Source organism: Osmia bicornis, chromosome 16 (genome assembly GCF_907164935.1).
Source record: "Osmia bicornis bicornis chromosome 16, iOsmBic2.1, whole genome shotgun sequence".
Lineage (NCBI taxonomy): Eukaryota > Metazoa > Arthropoda > Insecta > Hymenoptera > Megachilidae > Osmia > Osmia bicornis.
In genome coordinates, this window is record NC_060231.1 from 5,910,810 (window position 1) to 5,937,960 (window position 27,151).

The following is a 27,151-nucleotide window of genomic DNA, read 5'->3' on the forward strand; positions in this document are numbered from 1 at the left end:
CTTCAGACATTTTTTATCCGACGTCTTAAGATAAGAAATGAGATGAATCTCTGCTCCCATTACCCTTTCAATCATATTTGCCCTGAAACTACAGTTCAATTCGTGATATAAACATTGGACGATCATTAATCTGCACCAGAAACTTCGTGCATGTATAAATGATCACCGGGGATCGTCTCACGCATCGTTGATCCCGAAGAAAACACGTATCAATTTCCCTGTAATGAAATCTAAGCGCGAAAGGCATGCGCGCTGGGCGAACTGGCGGTCGGACGCCAGACAGTAGACACAAGTTTCAACCCTCAGTCTGGCGCCGCGTGCGAGCGCGAAACGATCACGGCGCGTTCGTGTCCGAGGTCTCGATCGAGTCACGTTTCACCCCCTACCTCCCGCTTAATTCCGCGTCCGTCTAGAACGATGAACCGCGAGACGATCCACGTCCGCTACTCGAAATCCGATGATGCCACTTGAAACTCCCGAAACAGAAGCCACGCGACACAGCGACAGTAGTAAACAAACGCAGGACATACATAAATTACGATGAACAATTCGGGTAGGGATCAGTGGACATCCGGCTCGTCGTCGAACCGAGTGCGTTTATCCGCGGGATCGCTGCAGGTGGACACCTGCGATCGACGAGATCGTTAAGATGTGACGGACAGACGAAAAGTTTGCTGAACGAGGCAAACGGGGATCAGAGTGAAATGCAGGGAGATCTAGCCCGGGCCTGGCTTCCGAGATCATGACGTAAACTGGTACCCAGAAATCCCCCACAGCTTGTTGCCCTTGATGGCTGCGAAGAACGATCCAAGATGAGTGTCCCGTGCCGTTGGTACGTGCTCGTTTTGGTCACGTGGTCGCCGGTGTTGGCTGACTTCGGTGACCAGGAGGCGCAGATCGAGAGGCCTAAGGAACTGTTACGCCACCAGCAGAATCACCTACCCTCGTTCATCGAGCGTAGGCTGGTCGACAGACCGGAGATGCACGAGGCTACCGAGCTTTCTGTACACCTGGACGATCGATTACCCGATGAAAACCAATCGGAAAACCAGCCGTCTCGTCGAGGCATACTGGAAACCAGCATCGAGAGACCGATCACGCAGATCAGGCACAGTCGTTCCCGGAGCCACTTCGCTAGACAGGCTAAACTGGACGAGCCCGACTCCTCTCGGGTCTCTGAGGGGATGAACAAGGATGATGCGTTAGAGAAAGGGGGTGTTGCCAGGTCGGACAGGTCCGAAGGTCTGGTTATTTTGGCGAAGGACCTCAGATCGTCCGGCACGATCGACGAACGATCCACGGTGGACCTGGACAAATTGCTCACCAGGTTGTCCGAGGCAGCTAAGGAGGGCAAGTCCCGGAACAGCCCGGTTCGCCACAAAGGCGACGCCTTCAAGAAACTTAAGAAGGTGATCGCTAGGAACAGGTCCCGAGTATTGGGGAACAAAACCGCGGGAAATATGACGGACGTCTACGGTCACATCGTTCATGGTACACCTGACAGGAACGAGCTGGACGACATGGAAATAGCCATCATCGAGGACTACGACCTATACGGCGATAACGACAGTGGCAGGAATAACTCGGAACGAGAGGATTACGAAGACTATGGGGGCAAAGGTGATCAGGATAGGGCTAGCAAAGAGCCTGTCCACGTGGACATCGTCACCAGGTTCCTTCGGATCATCGAGAACCAACATCTTCTGGGCGAAAATTGCACCGCTGGGACGGATCTTAATTTGGGGGAGGGTATCGTCGACCAGTACGCCCAGGAGAGGTTCAAACTCGAAGCGAATCTCGCGGTGAACAGGGCAAACATGTTGACCAGACTGTGGAAGTATGCGCCGGAAGTGATGCTGTCCTCGGAGTACCTGCTGCATGCCAGTATTTTGTCAATGGTCGAATTCGACGAAGACATCTTCGCTGCTGGGAATTGTTACGATAAATTGCAGTACAGGGATCATTGGCTCTATTGTCCCTTCGCCCATCGGCTGCAGGACCAGGATGGCATCCTGGTGAAGGATCTGGCGATCGAGTACAAGTACCTGACCAACAGCAGCGAGTGGTTCTATATTGCTAGGAAGAATGCTGAAAGAGTGATAGCGAATAATGATCAATTCAGTCGAGGTAAGTGATATTTTTATTATTTACCCGTTGTGTTGGATTAGGACACTTAAGAACTTCATAACTAATAAGTCGACGTATCTCGGTATGCAAACTGTAAACGAACTTATACAATTTTAAAACCCTTTAGTTCTTGGGAAAGAATCGGATTTTTGAAACTTAACAATGTTTCATCGAATTAATCTAAAAGGTATTCTGATGAATCGGATCTCTTTATGATGTCTTTAAATCCGCTAAAGGTTTCAGACTTAAGCCCACGTCGAGCAGTAAAGAGATGTGACTATTTCATCCCCTTAATATCCAAGGGGCCTCCTCGTGTCTTATGGTTTTACGTTTAATTTTCAATTCAACAGAGTAATCTGCGTAATCCCTTATCCGTCAAAGGATTGAAAATTGGAAAGTTCACGTTAATTTGAAGTTCTCACTGACCTCTAAGAAAAGAACTGAATTTCTTCGGCAGGATATTTTCAAACGAACGAATTATACGTTTTAATTATTCATATTCTTTCTATTAGGTTCGTGCTCTACAAACGAAACGTTTAGTTTCTGCATTTCCGAGAAAGGATGTGGAAACAGTCCACCGGAATAGTAGAAGTAAATATTTAACAAGTTCTTGAACCTTCAATAATTATTGAAGAACGAAAGACCTCTGTTGCGGGAAAATATGGCGAAAGAGTTCTACTTTCGTCTACTTTTAGTACTCGACAAACAGCCATCATTTCCAATATCCCCTGTTCTTCGTAGAATTTTTCTGTCACGTTTTCTGACAATTCGTTTATCAGTTTCAGTAGTATTGATAGTTTTATTATTAATGGAAATTAATTTTTGGTTTCGTAAAAAGAAGTTATCCTATGAATGTCGATGAGTTTGTTCGGTTTTTAGCCACTTAATTTCGCGCCTAGGAAGTTCTCACCTGTCGCGGATATTGGAAACGTCTGTCTTCTAACCCTCCTTCCCTTTCGAGTGAAGAGTCGACCCAGATTTTAATGGAAGAGGCCAACCCCTCAGATTACTTCCGCTTCCCGTATGGAACGCTACATTGTCCGTCGAAATTGAATGATCGAACGGCAGGAAAGAGAAATACAGAATCGTTTGGTGCTGGACAGCCACGATTTCCTTTCCCGATTGATCAGGAAATTTTCAACGAACTTTCTTTCAACACTTCTTTATTCCCATGATTTCTATCACACGAATTGATCGCGATATTTTAATTAAATTACGTTTTCCTGTGGGAAAATTGAAACTCGTTTATTGTAAGTTACTTGTGTAATCGGATTGGTAGCCGGATTAATTTTTTCAGAATTATGGTAATATGAGAATAATTCTTATTTGCGTTAAATAATTGTATCACATTGGTTGTTTACATAATTGGGTATCAGGTATCGAGGTTCAAGTATCGGGTATCAGGCACAGGGTTTCAAGTATCAGATATCAGGTGTTATATAGCGTGTTGCAAGTATCAGATATCAGATATCGGGTGACTGATACTGGGTTCCAAGTATCAGATATCAAGTATTAGGCATGAGGTGTCAAATATCGAAGGTTGTATACCGGGTTCCAAGTATCAGATATCAAATATCGGGTTTCAAGTATCAGATATCAGATGTCAACCAAAATAATATAGCCAACCAGAGGAATATTAAAAAACTGCATAAATCTATCTCCTCGCACCAAAAAATGATTTAAATAGTGCGATTTATTCGCCGCATATTTCAAACGTCACGATGCTTCTCAAAATCGCGGGGCAAAGAATTAAGTTATTTACTCGAGCAACATTTCGTGTTCATCGTCTGGCTTCCTCGTTTCCGGATCGATTCTCATCCTCCGAACTTCTTGAATAATTCACGAGAAAAATGTTCCGCGTGGTTGTCGCGTGCTCACTGCCGTTTCAAGATGCACTTAACATATTTGTAACCGGATCGCGTTGCTCATTCGTCGGGTAGAAAGTAGCAAAACGTCGTGGTATGAAAAGGGAAACCTTGTACCGAGGAAATGGAACTCATTTTGTAGACCAAAATCTATCTGCAGACATTGTTACTTCCTTAATACCATCAGTCGTCTGATGGTACTGCAAGTTAGAAAAATATAACAATTTTTTCATTTTGTAATAAATAATTCAAAAGAGCATTGATAAGTATAGAGAAGCACACATAGTCGCTATTATTAAATATACAAATGAACAAACCAGAAAATCCCTTTATTCTAAAGAGAAACAAATTTTAACTGGGTTCTGATTCCAAGAAATTTGGGATCAGTTCGTAATATGTCGAGTACGAGCGTGATGATACAGTTGACCCAACTTCGTGAAATTGGGGCAGGAAGTCGAGACGGGTAGGTTACTTTGAAGTTTTGGGTTCAAAGAAGCGGTTACTATGATGAAACTGAGATACCATACACTTGGTTACAGTTGGCTGGATTCTTGGATGTCGAAAAGATTTTCTTGTGTAATGTTGTGGAAGATGATTTGTTACCGAGATGATGAAGCAGCTGATGTTCAGATTGATTACTAATTAAGCATTGTTCTCCATTACCCCGTGTTTTGTTGAAGTGGTAATGGAGTGAAGTTCGTTGCTCAATTAACTAACCAGACCTTGGACAACGCTTATTCGTTCATAATTTCGATTTTCAATAAATTTTGGGCATGGGAAAATTGTTTTTATTTTATTACTTCCATAAAGTAACAATTTCCAGTTTATTTGCATGTTCTTATTTATTAACAATATTATGAATAAATTCCAAAACATTTGTGTCATTATTTATTCAACAAACAGTTTAACAAAGCAGTTCAATTAGCTCCAAAGTGTAGCTTGACGTTCAACAATTGTATCAAACATCGCTTGTTTGCGATCGCATCGTGCCATCAGTTTCCTGGATCTTTTATCTCGAACAGTTCGTTTACGATAACGCGGTGCAATCATTTGTACCGTGAATAAAGAGGAGGTGCAAAATTCAGCGGAAAATTTAAATCTGGAACTCATTGCCATCCATGTCGCTTGAGGATGACCCCGATGAATTCTGAAAAGCAATTTTTCAATTTGTAAATTTCATTGAGTATTGGATATCGGGTATCGAGTTTCAAGTATCAGGTATCAGATATCGAATTTCAAGTATCGGGTACCAAGCATCGAATTTCAAGTATCAGGTATCAAGATATCGAGTTTCAAGTATCGGGCACCAAGTATCAAATTTCAAGTATCAGGTATCGAGTTTCAAGTATCAAGTATCAGATATCGAATTTCAAGTATCGGGTACCAGGTATCGAATTCCAAGTATCGGCTATCAAGATATCGAGTTTCAAGTATCAGATATCAGGTATGGGTACCAAGTATCAGATATCAGATATCGAATACCGAGCATCAGGAATCAAATTTCAACTATCGGTCGTTGGATATTGGGTTTCAAGTGCCAGTCGAAGACACTAGCCCAAGGTCAACCAAACTGATAGGGGGAGGTGGCAAAGACGCTACCGAATCGATGAGACGTGAACTTAGGGATATTTTCAAGAGGTCGACCGAACCAACTACATGAGAACTTGCAATATTCTCCAACCAGCGGCTCAACCAACTACACCTGGATTTACGACTGTTTCCAAGTAGGCGACCGAACCGATAAGACGAGGACTTTGCGAATACGTAAAACCGACAAGATGGAATACTCGGAGCAAGTACCTTAATTACTTCCCACACCTATATCATCAGTTTCACCAAGGATCCTATCAGTTGGCCACCGATGCCATTTGGAGATACAGCCCTAACTTTTCTTTTACATGGGATAGAAATATGATCTACTTAACAACTGCCACAGTTTTTTTATTGAATGTCTCTATACGTCCATCAAAAGCCCCCAAAGAAGGAAGGTTACACTCACTATATTCAGGACCGGTCGGCACATATTCTTGTGATCTCTTGCCTGCCCGTCTGGACAATCTCGTTCCAGGTTTATGAAGATGCTCTGTACGACAAAGTCTGTCTTGTTGTCTGAAGGATCAACACAGATCACAATCGCCACTATAACCACCAGTAGCAACAAGTGTCCAAAGATGTGTCTCATTGTTTCTTCTAGGAATTAGAATTCGTTGCAACCTGTTTCTTCCAGCTGATTGTAAGATAAAGCTGTCGAAGAGATATATTCTTGTTTATTCATTTATAGTACTGGAAGGAGACTGGAAAGACTGGTTCTGTATTGTTCAAGGTGAACGAGTAATCTTTTAACAGCAAACTAAGATTACACGTAGTATTTTTACAACGAATCGATTAATATAATTGTTGAAGAATTTTGCGACGTTTGTTCGGGAGATAATAGTGGTGGGTGCGAGGCAGCATTTGATGCTAATTAAAGTGTAATTTTGTATGTAAGTAAAAAAAAACGTTACCGAGAATAATTATATCGATATATCGCAACTGCTATTTCGCAATAATTTGATGTTATTAAATCGTTTGAAAATCGGCAAGAACGTAATATATTGTATAATCATCGACACGTGGCTATTGATGAGCAGAAATGGTAAACCGAGAATTTATCGATGATATTTCCAACGAATAACAAAGACCACCTAGGAATATAATGGAAAATGTATTCCAACGCAGTCACGACCACTTGAATTCGTAATATTGCCGCTGATGGCCGGATCGTAACTGTCCTTTTGCAACCAGCACCATTGGCAAAAAATGCGCAGAAACACGCTAATTGCATTCTCGATTGCCGGTTTAATTACCCTCCTTATCATCGACCCATTGCGTCGATACGTGGTATCGCATATCACAGTGAACAAAAATGCCGATCGGTTGCCCCGAACGAAACTTCGCGAGCTCGTAAAATTTCGAATTTCGTGCACGTACGTGTCGTCGAATGATATCATAGAATATCATCGTTTCATTTTGAAATTAAATAATAAAATCGTTGTATGGCGTAGTTTTTAGTTTTAGGTTATGTTTCATTCTATTTGCAGAAAATTTTAATCAACCCACAAGTTCGCAGTATCATTGGTAAATGTTTGTATTGCTGTTTTCTTTACTGGCTGCGAAGTTTAATGGGAACTCGCCAGATGTACGATAGAAATAACATTCATCTAGATATTGTTTATGTTTTCCTAACCAAAACTAACCTAACAATTCGGTTGGTAATGTTATTTGTGCCGTTGCCGGAGGTAAATGAAATTGTCCCTAGTTTTTTCAACGAAAAGCCATCGAAAAATATTTTTTTCAAAGAGCAGCTTAAAGATGTTCGTGAAAAGCGAGCCTCAGAAGAGGTTAGGTTAGGTTAGGTTATTAATGAAGATCGAACGAATTTTGAGAACGGTTTAATATCTGTTTGTCAGTTCTTCTTTCTGACTCCTCAATCGCGCTTGGGAAGTCATCCGTTTGGGCACAGCATGAAATTTTCGAATCCCCTCAACGGATGATGAATGATCCTGATTGTAAGGGCGCATCGCCCATTCAACGTCTTCAGCCAACGTCTTCAGCGTCTCGGCGACTTTTCACGAAGCTCGGGCTTGCAAAACGATGACGCTCGTTCCGGTTTCCCAGCAGGATCAATGCCGTGCAATCGTCGGTAAACCGAGGACAATTTATCACGACCTGAGTGAACATTACTCGTCCTCGGTGAAAGCTTTAACCTCCCGCAGGACTCGTACACCATCGTCGGGGCATTATTTATTTTAAATGTCCTGCCGTTTAAACTGTTACTTATTGCGGGCACTTTTCAACCATCGCCATCTTTATTAGCCGGCTCCCTGCAAGCTCGAAAAGCTGTTAGTTCTGGAATAACATCCTATCACGTGACCTATACTAACGTAGGAGACGTAGCGTATCATAAGTAACCGATGGGGTATGGGGTTGTTTTGTTAGTTTACGTACACTTTTCGCAGAGTTCGAGATTCGGTCCATGAGTATTTCATGAGCAGTTTTTTAAGTCAGCAGGGTCGTAAACCATAGTACTTTGCAGTCCGGAGATGGTGGCGACTCCCTGTGTTGCCTACAGTATCGCTATTTCCTAAGAGATATGTCAAGACATGTTGGCTCCTCAAGAATACTGGGCGATGGGAAAGTTCTGTGATGTGTTTGTAAGAGTTACGGCAACCTTCCCTATAGGTTCGAATCTTAGGGGATTATATAGGCTATGTGGGCAGTAATTAGGGTTACTATAAAAGTATATAAGCATGTTTAGTCCATGGACCTTGTGGGACACACATGCAGCTAGTAGATAATCCAGGGAGATGTACCTCCTATGGGCAGTAGTCAAGTGGGACCTCACTTGCTGCTTTCTTGTGTATCTAAACCTGATTGCTAGCATTTACTATAAAATTTAAGAGTAGGCCATAAGGTATATAAACATATTTGGACTGGGGACCTTATAGGACCTGCAGTTAGTAAGTAACTCAAGAGGGCATAAGGTACCCTATATGGGCAGTAGTCTGTTGGGACCCTATTGACTGCTTCCTTATCTATCCAAACATGTTGGCTAGCATTTATTATCAAATTTAAACCTAGACCACAAGTACCCCATAAGTGTGTTTGGACTGGAGACCCTGTAGGACCTGCAAGTAGGGTGAGGCAACAGGATAGGGTCCTTCCTATGGACACTAGTGAAGTTGATATTTAAAATACAAAGGGCTAAACCTTTTTCTATACTTTTTTTTAAATTTATGTCTTTGTGAACATTAACATATTCTTCAGTTTAGACTACATCAACTATAACTTTAGGTTTTCTATGGCAATAAACGATAATAACCCTGTGTTTTTCTTTTTTACTCGTCGATTATCCGATCAGATAATGCACAATTATGTTCAACGATGATTTTTCCTAATTACGCGGTACTGGAGAACAGTTTTCGGGATAATTAGCAAACGTAGCGCAACAGTTCGCCAGATAATTGAATTCTCCGCTTTAACAACGTGTTCTCCACTTTGGCGGAAACACGATATATATCGGGAACCGAATCGGCTGACGTTAGCATGCTATACTTAGACCCCCAATAATTAACGAAATTGATTTCCTTGACACGTTAATGAGCCGAAGAAAGTGGATATTTACTTTGAAGGTTGTTAGGCCTTCGCGGTCGGAGCTTGAAAACGTGACTCATTAAATGTCAGCGGTCTATTTATAGTGAAACGTTCGTTTTATCTTCTCGATGGTTAATCGAAAAATCGCGATAACGTTTGAAGCTCGATCGTCTTCGTTTCCCTATTGTGCGAGTTAAACGATCTAACTCTTCAAGGGGGTAGCTCCATTTAAACACCCCTTTTTAACGCGATTACATACCTTATTATTAATGAAACATTCTTTTACACTTTTATTAGCACTTTGCAAAATGTTTAACGGATAATTTGCATGAAAGTTTGCTAATTAAAAATTCATCGGTGTTAATACAAAAATTTCCCTCGTTAAACTTTTTACGCGAGCTTCTTGAAATTTTTTCTCAACTATATCCACTAGAGTTGAGGAGATAAAAAAGAAAAAGATATCAAGGTAATCGGGGTGATCGTAAAAAAGGTACTTATCGACGAATAAATTCCCCTAGCAAGTTCCACCATTAATTTGCCCATCGAACACTATCATCTGTTGAGGTTTTTCTTGCCTCTTGCGGGTTTCCCCCATTTTATAGGAAATTTGTAGGCTCCTGCTACGATTAATGAGCTGTTTAGTAACTTTTTTAATGAAATTGGTACGAAAATCTTAGGGAATTTCGATTTAACGATGTCTACTTTAAAATTCAGGTTTTATTTATTGTAATTGCTTGGATAAAAAATGTACTACTTATTTTTGCTTTAAATTATTAAATTAGTCACTAGGGTTTAACCTAACCTTGTTCAACCCAACTAAAATGATCACTCTATGTAATTAAGGTTAGGTAAACCTAACCTAAATTATCATTGATCGATCAATTGATCATCATTCACAGTGGGACGAATCCAATTGTAAATGTACCGATTTTTCAAACTATTTTAAAAACACGAAGGGGTGAGATGAAGAATTATTTTTGAATTGTACGATTTTTATTGCCGGTGCTAGAATAAATCACCATAATGGAACAAAGAGGGATGTACAGGGAAATAATCGTGCTTACCGCTTGAATAACATTTCCGAGGGGATGAAACGTAAGTTTCAGGGGTTTTGGGGATTACGCTTGATCGTAGCGTTGGTTTCCAGGTGGAACCTCCCCTAAATGGGAACAGATGGGGCGTTTTTTCCTTGGTGATGAATGCGTTTCAATGAGATCGAAGGAAGATGCGACGAAATTGTAATCAACGCGAGGGCAAATAAAACTTTGGTCTATTTACAGAAAATTGTCACAACAATTGTTAATGCGATTAATTAAAAACAGATTAAGACAAAGAGAAAAGACTTTTAGAATCTCGGGGATATAGCTAAACCGGACATTGAGCATAAAATGAACATTTTAATTACGAAGAAAAAAGGGTGGAATTTTCTTTCAAGAGGGTCAAAGCAGTCACTTAGCGGTCAAGGGATTAATCAGGTTTTCTTGTCCGAGCTATTAAACGCACTTGCACCGGTCACGGCTGTTTTTCATTGTCCCTGTCCTTTTAAACCAGATTACTGTCACATAATCGTCGTTCTTTTGTTGTTCCATCTTAACCAAACACTGTGTACCTTAATTCCAATGTCGCCTTAACGAAGAAAACTTCTCTGTTGGTTGGTATAGACCGCCATTTTGAACCGCACAATTCTACAGAATTGTCCACTTCATTTTAACCAGGAGGACATCATATATTTAAATTTTTCAAATCAAAAAACCCTGAAGAATCGTCAGAGGCAGACCATTGTACGTCCTCAACCCTCGACGTTCCGACCCCATCGACCAACCCCTTCTGTCCCCCCCCCCCCTACTTCACACCATAACCCCTCGGCGGTTTCGTGTTGTTAGGCGCGATTATTGGCCGCTATGTTTGCAGAGGGGACATAAGTTATTGCCTCGCCAAACCAGCGGGGCTTCCCACCTCCGAGCCTAACCGTAGACAGAAGCCGAACGACTGGGAGCAACTCTGCTAAAGCCTCTTCCCAGGGGAAAAAGTACACCCTGATGTTTCTATCGACGGTGATTAATCGGGCATCTTCTTTAACTGGGGTAGCTTTTCCTTTCGGAATAGCGAAAACCAGAAAACAAAGCATCGAAGACGGAGCCGCTAAGATCGTGGGCGATACGGTCCGTCCTAGTGATAGGCCTTTTATTTTCCCTGGCTTATGCTCGTTTCTTGCACACCTTTTGCTTTGTACTCGGTTATTTATCTCGTCGAAGATTGTAACGGTCGGTTTCTGTTGAAAGGAATTGCTTATTCCCACTGAAACCGTGTGGGGGAGATCGAACATGATGGAGGAGGACATGAGGCTAGGACACAATTTAGATCTGTTATTTTTCTAAAACTTTCTTATTGTTATTATGGGTCCATATTGTCATAAAAGATGGTATTAAGGGTAATAAAAATAAGAAATAAATCATGGTTCCACATGTGGGGTACATATGACTGGAGCATCCTACTGTAAGCCTCTGATGTTTCTTGTCTTGAAATTAATCTGCCATCACTGTTAGTATCATTATTAACCTAAATTACGATACAAAAAATGGTTGGGTCACGATTCAATAAATTTGCTATATCTAACTTTTGAGTCCTGACCTAGTTAACACATGAATGACGGCCAAATGTCCCAAGCTATAAGCAGGCTGACCCAATTAGAGTCCTGCAAAGCCAGTCAGACATTCCAAGTGAAATATCTTACGATCCAGCTGCGAAATAGAGTTCACCTCTTCATAAAGAAGCAGAGGAAAGGTTAGCAACTGAAGCGTCAACGAGAGCCTGCCTTTACGTCCTCCTAGTCTATCTTTCAAACTCCCCTTCCTCCGGTATGAAAAAAAAGAACATCGCCGTCATTGGAACTGGCTGACGCCTGTTATTGTTCAACGTAGAACAACAGAAAAATGGCGGTGTCGCGTTGCTTTGTTGGGTGTGAAACGCGTAAGTTTTTAACGACCAGGGGGCCACCATTTTCCACGGCTTACAGGCGACGAGTTTACGTGTCAAGAACGCGTTTCATTCCTGACGTTTCGTCGTTGATGTTACGGGTAGAGCTCGCAGACACTCCTCAAATCCTCCGAGATCTTTCTTGACGAGAAAATAAAGGTCCTCCTTCGGTATTTTTTATGGTAAGCGCCAGAAGATGTTTTCGAGGGGGATTCTCCCAGTTGTTTATGGGAACTGTGTTCTTGCTTCCTTAATTGTGATCGTCGTTTCAGTAGACACTGTTTGTTAGGCGCGAAATCAAACGAAATAATTATTTTTGTTTAACCGTTTGTTAACCCGTTTTATAATTTAACTTTTGTTATTGTTGAATTACTGGGGATTCTGACGCTGTTAAGTCCTCCGTGTGCTTGGGTCGACCCGAGGCCATTTGTGACCCCGGGAGGGGTAGGCTCTTGAGTCTATGAAAATCAGCGAAGAACGAAGTCTAGAACCGGTATATTTAGATCGCGCTCGAGGAACAGATAATCCCTTGGCGTAAACACTCGGATCATCGGCGATCGGCGGCAGCCAAATAGCGACCGTATATTCATTCGTTCTTGAGCCTTCCTCGAGTCGACACACAGTCGGAACGCGAAATAAAAATTTGTCCAAACCGAATATATATTCACGTTTCAACAATTCTTAGTGATACTGACTTAACACTTTAGGGCCCACTTTGGTAGATCTACCTCAACTATCTTCCTGTATAATTCTTGGCCACAGCCGAGAGGTACACAAATCGGACGGCCACCGATAGAAAAGGTCAGTATAATCTGGTATAAAAATAAGCACGTCCTTGCCGGTGATCGATGCTGTGCAGTATTGAACAATCGTCGAATCGATTGTTCGCATTCGTTGTTGGTAACTACTAACAGTGTTACAAGGAGCATTGCTATAGACTCCGGTCGGTTAATGGCGTCCGTGACTTAGTTCTTTCTTCAATTGATTCCCGGTTGAATTTCAGCTTCTCCAGCGATGGCTTCGAGGTAGTTCACCCATAATTCCTTAAGGGAACAAAAATTGTTAAAAAATTCACCCCTCGATCAGTCTCGTCGAACCTAACCTAATTCATATTTCTATCACCAAAATAGGTTATAATCATTCCGAAGCTCTTCACGACTTTTGTATCACTCCGTAGTCCTCAGAAGTTTAATCGCTTGGATCAATATTCGAATTCAGCCAGAAATATGTACCACAGATTCAGCTCGTGTCCTTTGAAATCCACTGAATATTTCAGGATCCAAGTCGACTTCTTTTTCACCGTCTAATGAATGCTTCAGTCCGCGTTTAAAATACGGATCGCCCTCTGTCGTAGAAGTTTCGATTCGTATTTGACTCGGTCCGCGGCCAAGAGAATCCTACATTTAATTAATTCCCGCTTACGTTTTGGGAGAGGGATATCTGCGAATGAAAGCAGGGAGAATCGGCACGAAACGAGGCTAACATTTCCAATCTCGCGACACGGACACGCCCGGGACAAATCCTGCTTAAGCTGGATACACACGCGACGCTAATATCGTTTCGTTATCGTTCAGGAAGTGACGTAGCGGAACGATATATACAGATTTCAGCTTGATTCAGCCAATATGCAACGGGACACGGTGCACATTCCGACGAACGTACATCGCAATGATCCGGTCGTGGTGAAATACCAGGACACCTTATTGAGATCCATGATTGGTCGACACTGATTTTCAGCTTTACGGTTAAAACGGCAAATCGATATTTATTCCTTCCTACGGTGTAGATTTTAGAAGTTACGAAGCTGAAATGATTTAAGATTTACGATCGAGTCTTTTTTTGTCATTAAGAATGTTAATTAAGGTATTTTGTTGGATTTTTAGGGCCAGCAGGAATGAAGGCCCCAAGAATCGATCTTGGGGACCTCAAGCGGAGAAAGTAAGAACTCCGGGTGAGGTTAGGTTAGTACTTTTATCGATATTTATACCTTCCTGCGGTGTAGATTTTAGAGGTTACGAAGCTGAAATGATTTAAGATTTACGATCGAGTCTTTTTTTGTCATTAAGAATGTTAATTAAGGTATTTTGTTGGATTTTTAGGGCCAGCAGGAATGAAGGCCCCAAGAATCGATCTTAGGGACCTCAAGCGGAGAAAGTAAGAACTCCGGGTGAGGTTAGGTTGGCACTTTTATGTGATCAAATGATTCTAGATAGTGGAAAATATTGCACCCTCGAATGTGCAAAATATATATGAGATGCATTCGGTGAAAAATTCACTTCCCATACATTTCTTATCGTCTAGTAGCGTACTATAACTCGAGACACTTAAAGGGGATCCTACTTCGATGGGAACCTCGTTGTTCAGCAAAGGGTATCGGTAAAATTTCATACGAAATTACGAATTCAATTCCGCGGATACGATTCCTCGTAAATTTCGAGAAATTCACTCATAACTTTCAGTGGACTCAGGCTCAGCAGTGAGAAATCATTCGTTGATCTTTCTTAAATTGAATTTTCCTGTCCGTTTCAAAGGAAAATGGATTTTATCAAAATCTTTGGTTATTTGTTGCTTAGCTTCTTAATTAATTTCAATTTAATTCCGTATTTAATTGAAGATTCTGTATAAACTTTGAAATTCAATTATATCTTGGTGGATTTTAAATGCCAGGTTCTATTTATCGAAGACTTGATGGAAACTTGAAAGTGAATTGAAATTAATTTAAACTGAAAGCAAAAGAAACTATTATAATTAAGTTTACGTTAACTTTTGTGTCAGATTTTTTAACTACACTTTAAATAAATTTACTATAGGAATAGAATAAAAGTTTAATTAAATCTAGACTTAGGTTCTTAAAAAATCCGAATGATAATTAAATTTCATTTGCCTCAATGCACAGAGATAAAATCCTCGAATCAGTCAAACGAAATTGAAGGAGATTAACTAAAAATTTGATCGCACCTAACAGAGAGAAGAAACCGAAGCGTGAATGAAAGCACTTTAAAGTTGGAAGCCAAAATTGGATTGCTGTCATTCATTTTGTGACATTTTTATCTCTATTTGTTTTTCCCCCTGCTGTTCGTCAAGCGTTTAGAATTTCCTGTACCTTGGCAAAATCGAAAATTTTAACAGATCCAAAAGAAGAAAAAAGTATATATATCGAGGACGAAGATAAAATTTGATTTATTGTTCCCGCCTTCCATAAACTTTTTAATCTCCGGCGTGCTACATCACCCAACGAGATAGTGCAATTCTATATATTACTCTCGTTTCCCTGTTAAATTCCCAATATACTTTTTTTTTCTTTTTGCGTTCAGTCAACAAACAAGGGACATTGTCCATCGGATTGATCCAATAACAGGTGTGAATCCAAAAATAAATCGAGTCTGGTGCAATTTCAAAATAACAACACCACCGACAAATAGAAAGAGTACCAATTTTCATGTTAACCTTGTGCTTTCACTTTAACGCTTGAAACGTGTCACATTTTTTTCAATTTCGAAAAATAAAATACTAAAGAAATAAACGCAAAATTGGAATACATTGGCTTTTAAAAGAAGCGTAGTACTTTTAGACCACAAGGAAGTCTCCCGTCCAGTCGGTTCGGTTGGAACAATCACAGAACCGACTGGACGAAAAAGAAAATTGTCGCGCAACGTTACAATCGAAGGAAATGACGCCGTTTTTTCCCTCAGCCAGTTCAATAACCTTCTTATTTGCCCCGAGCTTCCGTTCCAGGGAGAAATCGTCTGGCTTTTATCGCGAGAAACGTTATTTGCTGCACCGATGTATCTTGACGTGATCTCGTCTCTCGTTTTATGCGACGATAACTTAACGTCGAACACGATTCTCGTTTTCCTTTCCTCGGCTAACTGCGATCATTGCTATTTATTGCAGTTACTCTTTTCCCGAGCTAGCGGTACGTTTTTCCGTGATTCTTCGTTATATTCGATCGAGAAGATAGATAGATGGCGCTGCTATCCCTCGAGTGTAAATTGGGTTAGGTAGCCGTTGGTTATTGCTGCCTGTTGGGTAATTTACTGCCCTGTTTCTTTCGTTTTTCGATTCGGTTTTTATTTCCTGCTGGAAACCTAGATCGTTTTTCGATGTTCGACCGTTTTAAAGGTATCTTTCAAAATTCCCCAGAAAATGATAAAATAAATAAAATTTATACAAATCTTCGTACAAACAATCGTCCGGTATTTCTAGACCCACAGATCCACCTGTAGATTCTATAAATCCTACTAAGCCTTTGCAAAGGCTTTGTCTTCATTGTTTATCTTCCCATCGAGGGTCTGCAGACCCTGGGGATACGTAATACTCTCTGTTTATCGTACACCATGCTGACCATGGGGGTTTTTGACAATTTTTACCAGGAAATCCTTGCCAAATCGTATTTTCCAATGCTAACGGAGCATGGTAGGAAGTATATCAGTAACCGGATCTGGGATTCAGCTGGTTCCAGCAGATTTAAAGGGGACAGTTGCGAGAAATGAAATAGAGGGCTCTCCTCGTAACGAGGTCCAACAAGAAAATCAGAATAAATAATGATCGAAAGAAATGGAATTGAGCGTGGTGCACGTGGAATACTGGAGGAGACACTGGATCATTCTAAGCACTTCTAAACACTTCACTGTATTATCTTACTGATTACTCGTTCAATCCACTCGAACAGCCTCGCAAATATTGATTTTAACAAACATTCGAATAAACAAATTGAAGGGTAGCTTGAATTCGAGTACTCTACAAGTAAAAAATACAGTGGTTTACTATTGTAGAATTGCAGTCAATTTTTTTCGAATAAACAATTTACACAATTGCTCGTGTACAGCATTGATGGAAAACATTTTGAAAGTAGTATTATCCCTGGATTTACATATCCTGGCTGAAAGCACTTATGCTTGTTCCTGCTTTTACCTTTCTGCGGATTTAGTTTCTCTTCTGAGCTGATGCTTTTCTGATATTCCTGTTTAATGCCCTTTGTATTCTCGATTTTAAAACATTTTTAAATCACGAACAGAGTTTCTCCCCCTGGATTGCCATTTAAAAAAAAATATTTCTCTTAGGTAATTCGTTAAGATTGTTGGTTTTCTGTCATTTAGGTTTCCACACGTACACCTTGAACGAGAGCATGCATACGGAGAGGGAGGAGGACGAGATACTGACAGTGAGATACGAGGATGGCAGGTGGTCGAAACCCTACTATGATTGCGGGGGCGGGAATATCTGGATGCTGACCTACACCGTTCCCTTCTTCGGATACGTAAATGACACCTACTTCTTCAAGTAAGTGATACTTTAATTTTATCAAACAGCTGGACGTATTATACGTATTCATATAGTGAGGCATATGCTGCTATTGTGTCACTGCACACTTATTATATTTTAATTAGTATCCTAATGTAGGACTATAGTGGCATTGGTACTAAAAAAATTCAAAGATCAGAATATATTTTCGTTTTGTTTGTTATTTTATTCATTAAATAACACATTATTTATTATTATATTCTAGTCTATTATATTCTCGGGGTAGCCGGGAATTATGAATTATTTTATAAACAACAGAAGATTTAAATTTAAATTTGCAATGTTTATCGCAAAATGAACATTTAATGAAAAAATGACATTTATTGGTCGAATTATTTCAACGTTATTGTTCAAAGTTTCTGAAACAATTTCCAAACATAAATTCATCTGTTGTTTCAAAAATTACACACACCATTTGTATCTCAAAAGCTTTTGTCGAATTTCCAGCCGAAAATGTTTGAAGAGTGTTGAATCCATTTATTAATTCAGGTTTGTTGCGAATTTAAAAGCGCAGCTTTTCTGAAAAATCGGATAGAATTGCCAGAAAATCTGCAAAATGATTTTTAGTATAATGCTTAAGTATTTTAGTATACTACTTCTAAAATATTGTTATACTACTACACTTTTATATTACTATACTAAACACTACTCCATCCTATATTAACACACTACTATGTTACTAAATAAATAGTATCTTTATTCTATTATTACTACACTACTATTTGCGCTACTAAATTACTATAAAAATCCATGAAAAAAATGTATACTTTTTGAGGTTAGAACCTGCCCCCTCCCCCGGATTAGTAGTCACCTATGCTACTTATTTTGCTAATTAGTCTACGTTAACTTACTCTACCACTATGCTAATATATAACACCTCATATGAATAGCATCCTTACACTGTACTATTCCACTGTTATGTTACCATATGGATAGTACTCTTGGGTTACATCCACTTTCCTCACAGATATTATCGATCGTTCCCTGAATACAAAAGCGCGATATGAATTAGAATTACGATTACAGTCGGCTATTCATGGAAAATACAGTCGCAATTTGGGGAATCAGCGTTTCTCGGATAGGTCAGTCGAAATTTCTGTCGACGTCAGTTTTATTGGCGAACGATGCGTTCCTTTTATCATTCTCCCTCTATGTACCCGCGCAAGTGTGTGTATACGCTTTATCTATACGCCGCAAGGGTCCTCATCAATCAATATAAACACATCGAAGGCATACGCGCATAGAAAAAGATGGTATTCACTTCGATTCGTTGTACGAGATTAAACTGCTCTTCTGATCGATGGCAATTACAATTCTTCAAACATTTTTTTATTTATTTTTATTGAGATACAAATAAAAATTCGATCAGAGTGTACCGTTAGGTTATGTCCTGTTAAGGTTAGGTTTCATATGGAAATATGGCGGTAGCGTTCGAAAGCTTAGGTTAGGTATCGCACGAGTAGAAAGCCATTCTCGATCTCTCTTTTTTTTTTTTTTTTTATTGAAATACAAATAAAAATTTGAGCAGAGTGTACCGTTAGGTTATGTCCTGTTAAGGTTAGGTTTCATATGGAAATATGGCGGTAGCGTTCGAAAGCTTAGGTTAGGTATCGCACGAGTAGAAAGCCATTCTCGATCTCTCTTTTTTTTAAATTTTTTTTTTATTGAAATACAAATAAAAATTCGATCAGAGTGTACCGTTAGGTTATGTCCTGTTAAGGTTAGGTTTCATATGGAAATATGGCGGTAGCGTTCGAAAGCTTAGGTTAGGTATCGCACGAGTAGAAAGCCATTCTCGATCTCTCTTTTTTTTTTTTTTTTATTGAAATACAAATAAAAATTCGATCAGAGTGTACCGTTAGGTTATGTCCTGTTAAGGTTAGGTTTCATATGGAAATATGGCGGTAGCGTTCGAAAGCTTAGGTTAGGTATCGCACGAGTAGAAAGCCATTCTCGATCTCGTGTTATTTAGGAATCCGCATAGACGGACGTTATACGGACGTAGAGAGAATGAAGCGGTACACGTGGAACCTAACCGCAACCGACACGCTCGCGTTCCAATCAACCCTCTGGGGTCCGGAAGTCAGGCGACGTTGAAATACCACCGGCCTGAAGAACCTAACGGATTGAATACTTGTATTTCCCGATGATACGTTGTCTTTCGATTTTCTCGACGAAGGAAAGGAAATACACTCGAGGCAGATGTACAGGGTGTTAACAAAATGGTGGTCGAAATGGAGAGGGTCTGTTCAATTATGAATTAGTTTTTAGCAAACGTTGGGTTGAAAATTAATATATTAAACTAATTAATAATAGAAGTCGAGGAAATATACAGGGTGGTCCAGAAATATATGAAAGTAATGAACAGTAAAATGAGGGATCTATTAACAAATTGTTGATCGAAACGCAGATGTGTTTCCATGTTGACTTCGAATTGAAATACGTCACCGCAACCAATTAAGGGACTGGAACCGTGTTGTCTGCGTGATCGATATTTTGCGTGCTGGATACGTGCTCGGGGCAAAACCAGACTATTTGCCGCGTATCGGGACACGAACGGTTCACAGTCTACAGATTTTCTGAATGGCTTCACTATCGGGAGATAAGAAGAGGGATTTAGAACTGATCGAGTGGAAAGGAATGCGATTGAACCGATCAATTATAGCCTGCGGAGAATACTGTGGAAAAATCAATGGGAAAATAGATTTTTGTTAATTTTCAATTCGAGTTAAATATTATTTTTCTTTTGTTTATCGTCGATACCGGTGTGTGATAGAATTTAGTACAGTGGCTGCAATTCTCCGTTTAAATAGTTATGTAACGAACGAATAAATTGCAAAGATAATTCGCAATTGTAGCCCCGTAGGCGGTGAATTATCGAGCGGCCACTGTATCCGACAGAGACGTCACTATATTCTAATTAAACGACATTATTTCTACGTGCTAAGAAAACTAATTGGCTAGTTAAATATGCAACGAGGATTCCAGGGAACACTGTGTTACGTTGTATAAATAAGCCAATTTTACTGTGTAAGGAGTGTCTGTTGACTGCGAGTCTGTTTGCCCATTCGGTTATATCTTTTCTGGTATTTGCCTCTGGTTTATGGGTAAGAAGATATAGATACAATCATATTACATTGGTTTTGCATCAATTTAGATAGCAGGGTCGGGACGAAATATGGGTCTTTCTGTTTGGGAATATTTTTTCCTTTGTCCATAGGGTTTGATTTTATTGCTTTTGCTTATTACCATAAAGTCTTATTCTTCAAGATATATGAGACAAGAATGGATATTTCCATCGAAGCGTATTGCCGTTTCAGTTGTCGTTGTATGTGGGTACTTTAAAACTTTATAAATTAAATATTTAAAAATTATTTAATAAAATTAAACCCTTAAAATAAAACTTACCCTCAGCAATATTACTCAATGAGGTTTTTAACTTCAATATTAGTATTTGAATTATTAAATTGCACATATCGATTAAAATTTTCTCCTCTTCTTCTATTTTATTATATGCCACAGTTAATCCTTTCCCTTTGTTCCACACCAGTAATCCCAATATCATGGAAAGTGGACTCGTTCAGCGGAAGTCACGTTTGAAGCGCAAGCTTGACGCGACCGAAACGAGGGACAGGGAGTACTCCATTTAGGGTGATGTATAAAGGGGTGCGGAGAAACGATCAGAACCGAATAATAATTTGAACGGTAGTTCTCTGTCGCATTGTTAATTGCAACTGAAATTCGTAACCGAAATGTAAATGGTGGTCCTTCGAATTACTTCCTGTACAGGTGTATCGAAAAGCTGTTGATGAAATTTGTTGGGCCTCTGAATAAATAATACAGTACGAATCATCGGTCTTGTTAATGTATTTAAGCAAAGGCAAGATTAATGAACAGCATTTTGGAATTTATGCAAATGAAACTTCCATGTAGATATTTTTAACAAATAATTCTTTTTTATCAGGTTCTTGCTGATGAAATGGCTGATTTAATCGCAAAATTTATAATTTCGCTGAAAGTAATAGGTAGTGATTAATTAAAGCATGTATTCATTAGAGCCAGACATTTTTTCAAATTGTACGTTTCATGGAAGAAAATAATATATAATGGAAAATTTTATTTTTAATTATAATAATTTTTAATTATTTTAATTTACAACCTTTTTTCTGGAACGTTATTGGAATTCGTCAAGAGAGCACTGAATAATTTAATTATTCTTTTAGTAATTCGAATTATTAATAACTCCCATATGCAGTTATTTTAATGCAATTTTAAATTTTAAGGTACCATTTTGCAATACTTTTGTGTGGTGAAATTTTGTCAGAATATCTGTATTTTAAGATAAACCATTTCGAACGCAATAACCTGTTAAAATTGATAATATTTCTTCACTTATTTAGAAAAATATTTCAACGTAATAGGAATAAGATAAAAAGCAGTTTCTCATGTTGCTATCTTATTTTTTACAATAAAGCTAAGACGCGAAGGAAAAGGGATTTCACGTCGACGGTGCCCGCTTCCTCTCTTTTCTTCTTTTTCGTCGCATTCCTGCAGAAAATTCCAACGCCGTTCGGGCTGTCTGTCGCGTTTAAGAATCCATTCGTCCGGGGTTCAAAGGGAGGGAAGGAAATTAAAAGCACAGCTTGAAAAGTGTGATTCCACTCGAGATTGTCGTTGATTCTCGGTTGAATCCCATCAAGTTACTCTGAAATAGACAAAATCGAATTTATTCAAGAGGAATAAATAATTTATTTCACATTTTATGTCGGTTAAATCATCTCGAAAATGCTACCTTAATGGAACCATTTCCTTTTCAATATTCCTCCAAGATTCATAAAAGATATAATCAAATTTATTGCGATATTAAATTTAATAAATGATGGTAAATATTTTAATAATGAAAATAATTAGAAAAATTATATTTTTCTATTTATAAATTATGTATTCTGAGAATTCCTATTTTCCCTAGATACTTTGATGATATTTTAGGTATCTGTTATTAAATATTTACCATTTTTCATTTTTTTTTTCCATTATTTATAATTGATCATATTTCTCATAAAGCAAGTGTAAATTGGTTAGAACTCAATTTGGTTGACGAGTAAAATCCGAGCGGAAATATGAGAATGGTTAGAGATAGAGTGGATCACTCGGATTCCATTATCCCGAGCGAAAAATCTGCATTGTAAATCGGTCGTTTAATAATTCCGGCCGGCGGTTTGGTAATAAGATTTTCCCCGTATTACCAGCGCCGCTACACGTTCATGCTCTCGTGGATTTCTACGGAATGTGGCTAAACACGTGCTGGCTTGCAGCCAGGTTCCGTTGCATCCAGCTGTCTCTGCCACTTATAACCTCTTATCTTTATTCGACGTATACTTTTCGTGAAAGTCCACGTCAAATCACTAGCTACGTCTTCACCGGCAGCTCAAAAGTAATTAATATTAAATTTCCCCGTCTTTTCAATTAATGGGAAACGAACATAACCTATCTAACATGGTTACCTTTAATTATTCTGTTGTTAGTAGACCAATTACTGAGAATTTATTTTAATTAATAATAACGTTAGGGGCTACTGTAACGTGGATCATGAAATTCTAGGTTAAAGTGAATTATAATACTTTTGGAACGGATGGCGTCATAAGACGTCAAGCGCGTTAGACGCGTGGCGTCATAAGATGATACAGGGCCTGGTAACAGTATTAACTAAAATACAGCCCTGACTTCGAATGCCTTAATTTTGGGTTAAAGTGTATTATAACACTTTGAGAAAGGATGGCGTCATAAGACGTCAAACGCGTTAGACGCGTGGCGTCATAAGATGGCACGGGGCCTGGTGAAAGTATTAACTAGAATACAGCCCTGACCTCGAATGCCTTAATTCAAGATCTTGTTTCAAGATTGAAAATTAATTAATTTTGTTATTAATAAAAATGTTTCTGAAGGATTAATAAAATTTAACAGGTGCTCTATTAATTTTTACTAAAGATAGCTTATATTTGATCGATTGCAGTTTTATAGATAACACTATTCGAAATGTATTCATGCACTCGAGTTTAACAAACAGTAAGAAACATCATAGATAAGCTAAATCCTACTGACAACATTGCGTTAGACTCTCACGACCAGGGTTACGTAACCTGCTTTCAAACTGATCAAAATTCATTACTTCACATTTTGTTACGCCATTCTAATGGTCAGTATCAGAATTGTGGCCAGTCAATGTCGTCTCCATAACATTTACGACATCACCGCGTGCCTGAGCTGTTACCACATCGTTTCCTAACTCTGCCCCAACATTCCAGGCATTTAATGTTCCGGGTTTCTTCATAAAAATTCGATTAACGTAACAGCTGGCCCTTAAATGAATTCGTAAGCATCGTCAACAGCTGTACCTTCCAAGCTCTTTCAGAAATTAATTCATTTTAGAAATTTCATTGCACGAATACTTAATCATATTAAAAGGCAAATATGCCTGTATTGTTAAAATTGGATCAGTTTTGTCGAATTTTATTTGATATTGAAATTTTTGAAATGAAACACGCATCACTAAATTTCGAATCAAAATTTCTACTCTATTTTTTAATTCATTTCGTAGATAAACATATAAAATGTATTAAATGTGTTTTATTGAATTTGGATTGAAAAATCGGGTTTCATAGTAATTTGAATGATTATTAAACAAATATGAGGATAACTAACAAAGAGAAGCAAATTCCATGAATTTTATAAAAGAAGTAGGAATTATTTTTATTTTTCTTTGAAATTTTTTTGAAGTATTACCTGAAATCTATTCCTGTTCAAAATCTATCTCAATAACTGGCCTCCATTTGCCAAATTGGTCTTTTCTGTATTTAACACCGTCTTTTTCGTATTCTCTATCTGGTACAGTAATGACGCTTCTTTTTGATCGCTTTTTCTCTTCACAATATTCCTCATTTCCATCCACTTCGTCTGTTTCCTCTTCAGGAATATCTTTCTGTTCGTTCTCAGCCATTTTTTAATTACAGTTCTTTTTTATCCTCTTGCGTCGATACTTTGTCTGTTAACAATAGAAAATTGGATAAAGTGATTTGTTTTAGTAGAAGCTCACGGAATTTTTCCTTACACGCTCGACGGACTACTTTCGGCCCCACTTCCGGCTGTTCGGAAGTGAAACTTGCACAATCGGATTCTCGTTCACTCTGAATTAAATCCTTTGGAAGTCGTCCGACGACATTCGATCGCAAACACCGTTCAATAAATCTCTGTAAACAAAAGATTCTTCTTTTAGTTGGGTTTCCCACTGGGAACTTGGTAAATTAATGTTGTACCATTCATTTCGATTGCTTTTATTTACGCAATCTTTGATTAAAATAGAATCCCAGGAAGTGATTTATTTAAATACACAAATAAGAAATGTTTTAAACATTAAAAAATATTTCATATTTTAAAATAATATAAAGTCAATGAAAAAATAGAAGAAAAAATTTAACAAGTAAATACGAAAAACAAATAATTGCTTTTTCTCCTCTTATCCAGTCTTCAATTAAACTAAAAATTCAGAAATTTACTTGTTCTGTTTTTATCGAAAAATAAATAGAAATTGAAATCAGAAAGAGATCACCGGGCATTTCTATTTTATTTTGAAAAATAAATAGAAATCAATTGATTTTTTAAGTAAAATAATAGAAATATTTCAATAATTCCTATTAGATAAAAAGAAAATCAATTGAAATGTTTGTTAATTATTGTGTACGTTTGTTAATTATTGATTCACTTTATCGTTGAGGGTCAGATAAGGTAACGATTGGTGATTAGATAAAGTTTCTTCAGAACTGAGTTTACTTATATAAGAGGAGAAATTTTGTATACATAAATGTATTCTGTTTCCCTATAAATACTTTACACATTAAACACTCCATTTCACGTTATAATATTAAATTAACAAATACACTATAATAAACATTTATCACAGTACCAAAAAAAAATAAAATAATGCATATTTAACACTTGTTTTGTTGACGCATTTGGTCAACTCAATTATTTCAACAATACTGCTGTGTTTTCGTTTTTATTAATTATTTTTTGTTTATCAAGTACTGTTAACTGTTACTTTTTGACAGTCAATATTATTGAAACAATTGATGAAGCGCACACCGTATGTAGAACTCTCTCGTCTGATAATCGGTCGAGCTGTACTACTGCAAAAATTAGCAAACGAACCGTTTCACCATTTTACTTACAATTCTTCAACGTCACACTCGATTTCCACGTTCCGTGTCGCTGCAACGAGCGTGTTTCACACGTTTCTTCGACCGATCGAAGCGACCGACTGACGCGGTGTCAATCGTTGCCGTGCCTACTCGGCTTATCGCTTCGAAATTTTATCAGCTTTTCGAAACTGATGTTTACCTGTCACTCAAAAGATATTCGGCGCACCTAATTCCAATGTATATCGATACACCATCGACACACCTAATTCCGCTTAACGTCTTTTAAAAATTTTGTTCAATCAAAATTGTAAAATACCATTCTTTTCAATATTTGTGTATAATAATTCATATTTTTCCATCAATTTGTAATCAGACAATCATTAATTATTTATCCTTGCAGTTACCAGAATTATTATATAATTAAAGATTTCTGTATATCAGTGATTGATTTGTGGTTCGTTTGAGTAATTAGGATCAATTATTGATGATCTCAGTAGTCAGGGTAAATGATTAATCAGACGAACGGGATTCTATCTTCAGACGCCATTTTTCCTGGCGAATATCAAATTTTCCAATAATAATGTCTGTCATGTTACTGTAATTTCCAATTGTTCGGAAATTAATTTAACATCTGGGTTACATCTCTCAGGAGACCCTTTGCGTACGTAGCAGTACAATTCCCAAGTTGTTTGTATCTGTACATTCAATTTAATTGAAATGGGAGTTGATTTCATCAGATTATTCGCTATTTGATGGTTCTAACATGAAAGAGCTTTCACCTGATGGTTATTATCATATAGAGAATAGGGGGGTGGATGGTACGATGAGGTTGCTCCAGTCTAGAGAGCCTTATTAGGCTCGCAAAGGAGGCCATTTTCGGCACGGTTCTGATGGAATTACACGGTCTATTCTATTCCCGCTTTTACGATGCCCTTTACCATCGCGGATGTTGAAAATTGCAGCTGTTTGATTCGATTAAAACCATCGTTTTACACTTGAGTTAATTGAATGCGTCGCGAATACCTGGAAGTGTGATAGGATCAGTGGAATAGGACGATTGTGATCAGACCAGCGATAAAATAAACAAATTCCAATTTATCGGATAATCAGGTTACTTAAATAAGGCATTTTTAGCTGAATATGTGATTAAAAGAAAAAAAAAAAATGGTGTCTGTAGTGAAATAAATGGTCAGATTAGTAGTATAGGATGAGTATTGGTCAGACAACTAGTGTAAGCACACTATTAGTCATTCTTTTTCAATTCAGTAGGTATATAATTAATACACAATTATAATAATTAAGAAATGCATAATAAAAGAACAGAATAATTGTATAGGACAAGTGGTGTGGCTCCTCTACTAGCCAGACAAGTAGTATAACTGCATTATTAGTCAGACAAGGAAGTAGGGGACATTTTCAATCAACTCAATGACCATATAATTAACATACAATTATAATAATTAACTACTAAACAATATAGAAACAAAATGATTGATAGTACAAGTAGTATAAGTTCATCATTGGTCAGACAAGTATAGAAATGAAAAATTT

The 27,151-nt window shown here is 38.3% G+C and overlaps 1 protein-coding gene and 1 long non-coding RNA gene across 4 annotated transcripts in view; one reads left to right on the forward strand and one right to left on the reverse strand.

Moving 5' to 3' along the window:
* The window catches only part of LOC114876664 (probable G-protein coupled receptor 158), an 81,511-nt gene that overhangs the window by 9,471 nt on the left and 44,889 nt on the right, over positions 1-27,151 (forward strand). For all 3 annotated transcript variants that reach the window (XR_006830221.1, XR_006830222.1, XM_029188406.2), the window contains exons 3-4: positions 558-2,127; positions 17,201-17,384. Coding sequence is in view for 1 of the 3 variants with exons in the window: in XM_029188406.2 (XP_029044239.2) it covers positions 813-2,127; positions 17,201-17,384 (1,499 nt within the window). In the remaining 2 variants the exon portion in view is untranslated. The remainder of the gene's footprint in view (positions 1-557; positions 2,128-17,200; positions 17,385-27,151) is intronic.
* Positions 21,255-25,733, reverse strand: LOC114876669. The gene is made up of 4 exons (XR_003789435.2): positions 25,631-25,733; positions 24,514-24,652; positions 24,189-24,447; positions 21,255-22,110 (listed from the first exon to the last, which is right to left on the reverse strand). It is a non-coding gene; the product is annotated as an uncharacterized LOC114876669 (long non-coding RNA).